We start from the raw sequence: 11772 nt of genomic DNA, 5'->3' as shown, positions 1-11772 counted from the left end.
CATTGGAGAAGGAAATGGCACCCCACTCCAGTGTTCTTGCCTGGAGAATCCCAGGGACGGAGGAGCCTGGTGGGCTGCAGTCCATGGGGTCGCTAAGAGTCAGATAAGACTGAGCGACTTCACTTTCACTTTTCACTTTCATGCATTGGAGAAGGAAATGGCAACCCACTCCAGTGTTCTTGCCTGGAGAATCCCAGGGACGGAGGAGCCTGGTGGGCTGCAGTCCATGGGGTCGCTAAGAGTCGGATAAGACTGAGCGACTTCACTTTCACTTTTCACTTTCATGCATTCGGAGAAGGAAATGGCAACCCACTCCAGTGTTCTTGCCTGGAGAATCCCAGGGACAGGGGAGCCTGGTGGGCTGCCGTCTCTGGGGTCGCACAGAGTCGGACACGACTGAAGTGACTTAGCAGCAGCAGCAGTAACAAACGTGGCATAATTTTATCATAGTATTGATTGTATTGTGGTTATATTAATAGTATCTGACACTACAGTGGAATAGAGATAAGACTTTATAAGTCTCAGGAAAAAGAGATTACTATATATTCTGAAAAACAATACATACAATTAGAACGCTAGAAACACAGCAGATGCTGAGGATCCTATTAGAAGTAGAGAAACTGTAATTTGAACTAGCCTGGACATCAGGGAAGGTAAGACGGGCTAATCCTTGAAGAAAAGCGAGACTTAATATTTTGGAAAAACTTCCTACCAAGAAGATGAAATGTTTTTTAGAACTACTATACTGGATTTGTAAACGGTATATATGTTAACCATTGGCCAAGAAGGATGTGCATGCTTTGTTTTATTTTTACATTTTTATTTGTTTACTTATTTTTGGTTGTGCTAGGTCTTTGTTGCTGTGCAGGCTTTCCTCTAGTAGCGGTGAGCAGGGCCTACTCTTTGTTGCTCTGTACAGGCTTCTCATTTCACTGGCTTCTCTTGTTGCCCAGCCGGACTCTAGGGCACGAGGGCTTCAGTTGTTGCGACTCCTGCGGTCCAGAGCATGGGCTCAGTAGCTGTGGCACACAGGCTTAGTTGCTCTGCAGCATGTGGGATCTTCCCAGACCAGGGATAGAACCCATGTCTTTTGCATTGGCAGGCAGATTCTTTACCACTCAGCCACCAGGGTAGTGCTTTATTTGCTTTTTTAAAAAACTCTAGTTTTATTATGTGTTATAATTCAGTTCATTAATGACTTTTTAAAATTCTAATAATTTCTGTGATAACTTGTAAATCTCAAAGAACATCTATAGTTTCAGAATTGGTCTATTCTTCTAAAATGTGGAATTAATTTATACCTGGGGACAAGCTTGATTTTATTTTGTGTTACTTAATAGTTTTTTTCCCCATAAAAGCCTGTACAGGTCAGAAAAGAGTGAAAGAAGCTCAGGGAGGAGGAAGTTCATCAAAAAAGCAGAAACGAAGCCATAAATCTACAGTGGTAAACAACAAAAAGAAGGGAAAAGGCAGTAAGTGTGAAATCTCTAATTTTTTAAATATGAAGATAATGGTGGATATGTTTTTTTCTCCCTTTAAGAAAAGGGTATTTAGAATATGGGATAGTTAATGTTTTGATTGTTGTCTCTACCCCTGCAAAAATCACACAGAAGTCTCTTTTGACTGTAGGTAGATTCTAGGATTGAGCAATTTGCTGTTATTCAGCAGTGGTATTGATTGCTGATTCAGGTAATCTTTTTAAAAAATAATAGCCAGTATAATATAAACACCAACATTTTTGTTAGTTTTATATGTAAATTCTTTTGCATTATATATATTACATATTATTAAATACTTGAATTATATATTCTTTTTATTACAGTGAAACTGATTGCTTTGTAATCCGTTCAGGCAAAATCAGCCTAGAAGAGAACAATCAAGATAGCTTTAGAGCTATAATTCCAATAGCTGCAGCCTACTATCTTTATCTTCAGTATCCTGAACTGTGTATTCAAGAGCAGCTCTAAGAATACGTGGGTTAAATATGTTCTAACTAATGACTTTAGCAATGATTCCTATTTATCAGTCTACAGGAATATATATATTGTATTTCTCCTGAGAGCTGCACGTTTTTTCTCTCTCTCATAGACAAAGTACGAAGCAGAAAATATGTAAAGAATTTTTTTTCAGGTGCCCCACACTGACCTCCTGCTGCTCTTCCAGGAGATTCCTGCCACCTCCACTGCCTGACCTTTGCTATCGGCCGGCCTGCCTGCACTTCAGTGCAGAAAAGGGTTTTGCGGCCAGCTCCCCGCGGTTCTGCTGAGCCCATATGACTTCCAGGCGGTGAATATGGCATCCTTCGGGGCCCCGGGCGGCTGTGTTCAGCGAGGCCATGAAAGCCAAGCTGAGGCAGACCACTGCATCAGAGTGGGGCCAAGCCTTGGGTGGCTGAGCTAGGAGTTGCCAGGGGTTCCAGAGCAGCAGTGGGGGGACTGGGAACGGATTCTTTTAAGACATGTACAAAAGAGTGGTGTAGTTTCTTTACTCCTGAACACCACAGTGGGGAGGAGTTGTTCTGTGTCTTTGCTATCTGGAATACTTTTCAGTTTTTTACAGCTGAACTATATTTTTTGGAGGGTAGCTTATTGTTAAATGAAGAATTGATAAAAGAAAATGGATAAATTTGATGCCAGATTGATGCCACATATGGAGTAACTGAAAGGATATTCAAGGCCATTTTTTAATTACATTGTGATGTTTTTATCTTCAAGACTTTTAAATGATATTTTCCAAGAGGGCTCATTTTCAACAAGTCAGTTGACATATTCATATAATTTTGAGCTATAACTGTTGATTATATATGCTAACATTTTAATTATTGGACTTATATCTTGGTAAATCAGAATGAGGAAACAGTTCTCTGAGAATAATTTAGTCAAATGAATTAACTCTCATAGAATCTACAGTAATGCTTTGTATCCATAAAGAGGTAATTTATGGAAATAGCAATCCCATCACCTATTCACATGTCAAGATGTTAAAGATTTCCATTCTGGTTCTGAGGCTTTGGGCTTCCCAGGTGCCACAGTGATAAAGAACCCATCTACCAATGCAGGAGATAAACAGAGACAGAGGTTCCATTCCTGGGTCAGGAAGATGCCTTGACGTAGGAAATGGCAACCCACACCAGTATTGTTGCCTGGGAAATTCCATGTACAGAGGAGCCTGGCAGGCTACAGTCCATAAAGTCACAAAGGGTCAGACACGACTGAGTACGTGCACGCACACACACACACACACACACACTCACACACTTTGTTGAGGTTTTAATCAACAAAGGCAGATTTAACATTATTACATAGACTTCTGAATTCTTCATAAATTACTGAATGTATTTATCAGGGTAAAACCTATGATTTATTTTAGTCAACAGGTTATGATGTAGGAGTGTCTTAAGAAATTATTGTATATATTAAAATTTAGAATTTATTTTCAAAGAACTCTTTATGGAATGTAATGATTATGTGTCATTGATTTGGCCAGAGAAGTAGGAAAGTGTCGCATGTACACAATTTAAAATATGAAATTAAGAAGATTTCATATGATTCATTTAAAAAAATGCTGTATTCTACTATCTATATATATTTTAATATAGTAGAGTTAAAAGCTATTTAAACAATTACTGCATATTTGGTAATCTACCAGATATAATGAAAGATTACTTTGAGTATTTTTTAAAAACATATTATTGGCGGTTCAGGTAAGAAGAGTTTTTGTTTTCCTTAACTGCTGTGCTGCTGTGTTTATACTTGATTTTCCAAGTTTTTAGTCAGGGTCTGTAAAGCAAGTTGTTTACTGTAGTAGTGAATTGAAATGGTTAATTTTTAAATTGTCCACTAAAATCTGTAACAAATTATGATTACTTTTCTGTTTACTGATGCTTTAAAAAAATTTTTTTTTCAGCAAATAGTAGTGATAGTGAAGAACTTTCTGCTGGTGAAAGTGTAACTAAGACTCAGCCCATCAAATCAGTTTCCACTGGGATGAAGGCTCATGGTACCAAATCTCCTGCTAGGACGCAGTCTCCAGGAAAATGCGGAAAGAATGGCGATAAGGATGCTGACCTCAAGGAACCCAGTAATCGATTACCCAAAGTTTACAAATGGAGTTTTCAGATGTGTAAGTGACATATGCTAAGTTAGAGGTGAAGCAGTAGAAACTTCTTCCCAGTAATTTTTTTCCCCTTGTTGGTTATCCATTTTAAATACAGCAGTGTGTACATGTCCCCCAAATTCCCTAACTATCCCTTCCCGCCATCCTTCTCCCCCCAGCAACCAGAAGATTGTTCTCTGTCAGTCTTTTTCTGTTTTGTAAGTTCATTTGTCGTCAGTTTTTAGATTCCACGTATAAATGATGTCATGTGATATTTCCCCTTCTCTGTCTGACTGACTTTACTCAGTATGTTAAGGCATTTGAGGCACATATCAACCTTGACTAGATATTTCTGATATAATGTCAGAAATTTACTATAAAAAATCTAGTGTTGCTCCTGGGAAGTGGATTGTTTAGGGTATACATGAGACAGAGTTTACAATGAATTGCTAATTATTGAAGCTGGATGAGTATATGTGACTCTGTTATACTACTCTTTGCACCTTTGTATACCTGAAAAATAGCCATTACAAGTTTTTTTTTTCTTCTTAAAAAGAGACTACTTCAGAGTTTCTCATGCAAGGAAATATTCTTAGGAGATTGAAAATTGCTTCAGAGCATTTGAAAATTTTTCTAACAATTTTAAAGTTATGCATAGTTATTAAAAAGATCAAAAAAAGATAAGAAAAAGATAAGAAAAAATTTTGTTCAGAGTTCTAACATTCAAAAATATATGCGATTTAAACATTTTGGTGTCTTTCCAGTCTTATTTCTAAGTATTTTTAATGATGTACTGTGGTGATGCTATACACATATGTGGATTTTGGGGGGGGAGGTGGGGCACAAATGTGGAAATTTTAACCTCCATGTTTATTTAGGTCATAAGATCTTTAATTCTATACATTCATTCAAAAATTACCTTGCATGTATTAGTGCTGGGTATTTTTTTAGGCTGGGGAGAAAATAGGCAAACAGTATTTATAAGCCTTTTTTTAAAGTTTCTCTGTCTTGACCTCATTCTGCAACCACACTATATATTCTCTAATATATTAAAATTTTGTTCACAAATGCATATTAATGAAAGTTTTAAATTCACAGCGGACCTGGAAAATATGACAAGTGCTGAACGCATTACAATTCTTCAAGAAAAACTGCAAGAAATCAGAAAACATTATCTATCATTAAAATCTGAAGTAGCTTCCATAGATCGGAGGAGAAAGCGTTTAAAGAAGAAAGAAAGAGAAAGTAAGTGTTTTTACTTAATTTACCTAAACACAAAGGAGTTTTGACTCGACAGTTGGGCTCATGTGAACTGTGTCTGTGATTCTTCAGGCAATAACTGCTCTGGCTTATTTTCTTCATCTATAAAATCGAAAAACTTTATCTAAAATAATTATCTCAAACCATAATATTCAATTCCATGGAGCTTACCATCTGCTTCCCCCCTCAACAACTAGTAATATGTCAGATAGTACAAAGCACTGTGAACAGAGTGGAGCAACACTAAGGCAGTGATTGGGTGGGTTGTGTTATATTCAGAGTGGCTGTAACATTTGCATTGAACCTGAAGGACCAGAGGGAATGAGAGAGGTTAAAATCTGAGGGAAGGGGGTTGTTTTAATCTGACAGGGCTGCTGAAACAAAGTGCAGGCCTACTTCCAAGATGTTGTCGGTTCGTTTCCATACTGTCACAAAAGAGCAAATGTCACAATAACGTGTCATAGGAATTTCTTTGGTTTTCTAGTGCATATGAAAGTTATATTTACATTGTACTGTAGTCTGTTAAGTGTGCGATAGCATCATGTTCCAAAGAATAATAAACGTACCTCAGTTGAAAATACTTAATTGCTAAAAATGCTAGCCAGCATCTGAGCCTTCATTGTGATCATTTTGCTGGTGGAGGGTTTGCCTCGATGTTGATGGGTGCTAATTGCTGAAGGTTGGCGTGTCTGTGGCAGTTTTTTAACATAAGACTACATCATAGTACTCTGAAGTTTGCTCTACCAATTGGCTTTTCCTTTCATGAATGATTTCTCTGCAGTGTTGTTTGATGGCATATTACCCACAGTAGAACTTCTTTCAGAATTGAAGTTAGTTTTCTCAAACCCTGCTGCTGTTCCATCAGCTTAAGTTTTTGTTTTATTCTAAATCCTATGTTATTATTTTAGTAATCAAAAAGTTCACTCTTTTATAATAATGAGCATGGTTCATGATATCCCAAAGCAATTTTAATAGTAACATCAAAACTCACTGCTCCCACCACCATAACAAATATAATAACAATGAAAAACTTAGAATTATGGTAAGAATTATCAAAATGCGACACATACACAAAGTGAGCAATACTGTTGGAAACAATGGTGCCACTAGACTTGCTGGATGCAAGATTGCCGAAAACCTTCAGTTTGTAAAAAACAGTATCTTTGAAACACAGTAAAGCAAAGCATAATAAAATGAAGTAGATGGACCACAGGCCCAATTATCTTGGGAAATGGTTTGACCGTGTCTTTGGACAACTGGCTACCTCCAATTCCAAGAATGGGTCCCAAGGAAGAATATGTGGCCACAAATAAGTTTGTTATGGTAGTATTTATAGTAGAAGATAGAAATCCTTAAATTGTATTCTCCAATAATATATTTAAATACTTAAATTTTTATTTATAATGCTCTGAAGTATTCATTTGTTGTTGGTAACAGCAAAAGGCTAGGAATTAAAGTAGTTGCGGTTCATAAATATAATGGAAAACTATTCAGCTTTGAAAAGAAAAAGGTAAATCTATGTATGTACTGATAAGGAACATCTCAGATTGTTAAGTGTAAAAACCTACTTAGACTCTGTACTATGCTTCCACTTGCATTTTTAAAAACGAAGTTACTAGTGTTCTCATTTTAAATATGCATGTCGTGTGTCTAGATTCTACAGATAAAATTCCTCTAGAACTGGGGTTGCAAACATTTTCTATAGAGACAGATAATATTTTGGGCTTTGTGAACCTTGTTGTCTCTAGAACTACTGGACCCTATCATCGTATGTATGAAATCTGCCATAAGCTAGATCTAAACAAATAGGCATAGTTGTGTTCCAATCAGATTTTCTTAACAAAAATAGGCAGACCAGATTTGGCCCTGGGGCAGTAATTTACCAGTCCTTCTTGTGGCGTTTTAAAGATGGTGGCGCAGTTGTTAACAGTGGGGGTAACAGTGGGGAGGGGAATTTGGAAGACGAGGAGGGTCCTGAATCAGAGGAAGATTCATTTTTACCCCTTATTTCCCATCTCTGAATGATTTTTTTTTAACCTTGTGCATATATTCCATAAAACATAAGTTTTGAAATGCTGATTTATAACACTGAGAGAATTTCTTTGAGGAAAATAATAATGTGTCATTTGCTTTGTAAACCAAGTGGAACAAAAGGCAGTAGTTACGATGTGATGTGTAGTAGTAGTTATTTTTCCCAACTTTAAAAAGCAGTTAGCCCTCGATTCTCATCACTATTTCATTTCATAAGGAACTCCAGAAGCAGAAAGATACAGGAATTGGAAGGGGGAAAAGATTTGGGGATAGATTAAGATTTTCCTGTTGAATTCCAAGGTTTTTTTTGACATTGGTTTCATTATTACTGAAAGTCTACCCTTTATTTTATTTCCATATCTCCATGGACAGAGCCCACAGTTTATTTTCCTTTGAACAGTGCAGGAACGCTCCCTGGTCTCTCCTTTGTTGTCACTTCTGTAGTTTGGCAGTGTCTCCTTACGTGAGGTGCACTAGATTCTCCTTTGTGTACATTATGGTATCCTAAAAATTGACTGCTCTCGTGGTAAGCTAAATGATTCTGGATACTACAGCAGAATCTTAGTTTAGAGGACTAGTGTGTTGCTTCTTTCTGCAGTTATTAAGCTCTCGGCTTCCCTTCCTCTCAGGTGCTGCCACCTCCTCGTCGTCGTCCTCGCCTTCATCCAGCTCCATAACAGCTGCTGTCATGCTGGCGCTGGCTGAACCGCCCATGCCCGGCGCGCCTCAGAACGGAGTGTCGGTCGAGTGCAGGTGACGGCGGGGCTGGCCAGGCACTGCGCACTTCCGGCTCTGAGGCCACGCCTTTTTATACTGCACAGCGGCACAAACAAATCAGACAAGCACTATTTTATATTTAAAGTTGTTTCTTGACAAGCTGACTTGGCACTTAAGTGCACTTTTTTTATGAAGAAAAAGTACAATGGACTGCTTTTCCTCAAGCAATAATTGTTTCCAACTTGTCTGGGAATTGTGTGTCTGGTAACTTGAAGGCCTTCCACTGTGGCAAATGGAGGCTTTTCACTGCCTGTAGAGACAATACAGTAAGCGTAGTCATTGGGTGGCCAGAACATGTTAAGAAAACTTACTGTATATGTATTCCCTTGTATTTTGTTAAAGCTGGAACATTTGATATTTTTCCATTTATTTATGAAAAAATATGAACCTATTTTCATTTGTACAAGCTAATTGTTTTTTAAAGCAAGTCACCTTACGGTGGCTTTAATTGTATAAGTCAAGCACATGTAATAAATTCAAAACCTGCAGTTAACAGGATGTTAGACATCAATCCTGATAACCAAATATTAAAGATTCTCTTTAAAAAAGACTGAACATGTTTACAGGTTTGAATTAGGCTAAAAGGTCTTGCAGTGGCTTTTCATGCCCCTTCAAATTGGAATGGAACTACTGTACTTTGCCATTTTTCTATAAATCAGTATTTTTTTTTAATTTTGATATAATACATTGTGTGAAAAAAGAAAATGGCTAATAAACTGTATTAAATCTTAAACAATGTATAAAGATTGTACTTAGCCAGTTCAAAGTGTATATTTATTCATAATGAATTATAACAGTTATATTTTTGTGTTTTCTTGTAAATGTTTCTTTTTCCTTAAATACAGATAATTCATTTGTATTGCTTATTTTATTATGAGCTACAACAAGAGGACTTCAGGAACAAGTAAACTTTATTAGTATGGTTCAAGGCTGTTGCTATGAACTGTCTCAAAAGGATGGTTGTTATTTTAAGTATAAATAGCTAATTGGGGTGGTAGGCCTATAAAAATTAAATGCCTTGTATAAAATCCAAAATGAACGCAAAATTGTTTTCACTTGTGTTGACTTTATGTTGTATGATTCCAATCTCTGTTCTGTTTGGCACTTGTATTTAATTCTACACCTTTGTAAGACATTTGTATATTGCGGATGTGTTCATTCAAGCTATTTAATACCTGGCACTGTTAATACACAGTACTTTACTGTACAGACTGTTTTACTGTTTTAATTGTAGTTCTGTGTACTTTTTTTGGATGGAGCTGGCATGTTTTATTTGTTTTCTGGCAATACGACATGTGAGAATTTCGAAGCGTTTTGTTGTAGATGCTAACGTGTCAGAATCCTTTACATTCAACTTTTCTAAGAAAAGCATTTTCAGTCTTGTAGTGTGTGCTTACAGTAACTAATTTTGTTGAAAATGGTTTCAAGTTATTCAAATTTGTACAGGACTGTAAAGATTTGTTGACAGCAAAACCTTGAAGAAAAGCTTATAGAATAAAAGCTATAAAGTATATATTAGGATCTGCAAACAATGAAGAATTATGTAATATATTGTACAAATGTAAGCAAAGGCTCTGAAATAAAATGCCATAGTTTGTGAATCCTTGATTTTGTTTCTAAAAGGTTAAGTAATTTTAGTTCATTTTAGTTTAGTTTCTGTATGATGACTGACCAAAACATACGTTTCCAGCATATATGATCAGAAAGGATTATTTTTTTTTAAAAAAAGGGAATATTCTGCCTACAGGAATTGAAAGTCCATTAACCAGATTTATGTACAGGAGTTATTAGGCATTCTTATATCTTTGCATACACTGTTCAGCTTGAGTCTGAACATGAATACTTATGACTTGTAGGTTTGTCTAAAGAAGAAAAATCAAAAAAGCTTTTTCTTTTAACACTTGAAACCATTACTAGCAGCTTTTTTATTCTTGTCTTTTAATGTAATTAGACCTTGTGACTCCGTTAAGCTTTTAGTGTACTTGACCCCGTTAGTACACCTTGGAGTCATCTGGGCATTGTTAAAACAATAGTCAATACCCAGGGTCCACCCTCGAAAAGTCATATTTAATTGGTCTGGGATGATACCTGGATATTGATTTCCTTTTTTTTTCTTTTTTAAGGTGGTGGACAGTGACTTTAATATGCATCTAGGTTGAGAACCACTATATTGCTCCAAACCTTTAAAATCAGTAATTAGGGTTTTTCGCCTCATTTAATGACCTTTCCACTATGAGAAAATCCTTTCTGTAAAACAAAAACTTTTTTCAAGGCCCCAAAAGCCCAAATGTTTACTTTTTGACTCACTTTTGTGATGACCGTTTTCACAGAAGTTTAACATTTAAGGGATGAGTTTTTAAATTTATAGAACAGTGCTTCTCAAAAATGAGATTCTGGAATACCAGTCCCTGGTATTTCCTTGGAAATGCTCTGAGAATTTATTATCAAATATATTTTGGAAAGGCTTATATATAGCACATTCCCTTCTTAGAGCTTCAGTGTGTGTGTGCTTAATCACTCAGTCATATCCACCTCTTTTAGACCCCATGGACTGTAGCCTTCCAGGCTCCTCTGTCCATGGGATTCTCCAGGCAAGAAAACTGAAGTGTATTGCCATTTCGTCTTCCAGGGGATCTTCCCAGCCCAAGGATGGAACCCAAGTCTCTTGGGTCTCCTGCATTAGCAGGTAGATTCTTTACTATTGTGCCACCTGGGAAGCCTCTTAGAGCTATAATATTAGCATATTTTAAACTTTAGGGAAGTTTTTTCCTTAACCTACTGTTTTTAGTTTTACCTGATCATGAAACCCTGTTTTTCAAGAAACTCCCAATATCATCTACTTGGTGTGTTACAGAAAGAGTGCTCTAAAGGACAATGATGATCAGCTTTGGAGTTGAGGTTTTATACTGTTGGGTTTTTCTGCCCTCTTGCTTGCCTATTTCTTCCCAGCTTCTCCAGAGAGTTTGAGAATTTCATGGCATTTCTGGAATTCGACTTTTTTTTCCCTGATCACCTAAACTACATTTTAGCAAACTAGTTTACAATCTCAGATAAAATTAAGATGATAATGTTTTTTAGTGTTCTCCAAAACCTTTTTTTCCTTCTGAAATAACCTGAGGGTGAGATCTTGTAAATTTTAATAACCTGGGGAGATTGGAGATAGTGGAGTAGATTTCATGAAACCCCTAATGTTTTTTACAAAATGTATTTTTTTTTAATGAAAAGAGCCCTTAACCTGGGGAGATTGGAGATAGTGGAGTAGATTTCATGAAACCCCTAATGTTTTTTACAAAATGTATTTTTTTTTAATGAAAAGAGCCCTTAACCTGGGGAGATTGGAGATAGTGGAGTAGATTTCATGAAACCCCTAATGTTTTTTACAAAATGTATTTTTTTTTAATGAAAAGAGCCCTTAACCTGGGGAGATTGGAGATAGTGGAGTAGATTTCATGAAACCCCTAATGTTTTTTACAAAATGTATTTTTTTTTAATGAAAAGAGCCCTTATAAGTTTAAGACTATTTAAGACTATTTAAACTTATAAGTTTAAACTATTCAAAGGCATTGGTGATCTCTAAATGGTTAAAAAAACAGTTCTTAATAGCAGTGT

General features: G+C 36.4%; 1 protein-coding gene across 5 annotated transcripts in view; it reads left to right on the top strand.

Annotated features, from left to right (window-relative positions):
- Nucleotides 1–9764, top strand: part of ARID4B (AT rich interactive domain 4B (RBP1-like)) — a 141308-nt gene extending 131544 nt beyond the window's left edge. For 4 of the 5 annotated variants that reach the window (XM_010860089.1, XM_010860088.1, XM_010860091.1 and 1 more), the window contains 4 exons: nucleotides 1359–1472; nucleotides 3907–4122; nucleotides 5194–5340; nucleotides 8016–9764. In XM_010860089.1, the coding sequence (XP_010858391.1) occupies nucleotides 1359–1472; nucleotides 3907–4122; nucleotides 5194–5340; nucleotides 8016–8143 (605 nt within the window). In that variant the 3' untranslated portion in view covers nucleotides 8144–9764. Of the gene's footprint in view, nucleotides 1–1358; nucleotides 1473–2130; nucleotides 3887–3906; nucleotides 4123–5193; nucleotides 5341–8015 lie in introns of those variants that run through there. The other variant, XM_010860092.1, reaches the window with a different exon arrangement.
- Nucleotides 9765–11772: the final 2008 nt, after the last annotated feature.

The sequence above is a fragment of the Bison bison genome, unplaced genomic scaffold, assembly GCF_000754665.1.
Source record: "Bison bison bison isolate TAMUID 2011002044 unplaced genomic scaffold, Bison_UMD1.0 scf7180017864462, whole genome shotgun sequence".
Taxonomy (NCBI): domain Eukaryota; kingdom Metazoa; phylum Chordata; class Mammalia; order Artiodactyla; family Bovidae; genus Bison; species Bison bison.
The sequence above is the reverse complement of the archived record's forward strand: the minus strand, read 5'-3'. Positions and strand labels throughout refer to the sequence as shown.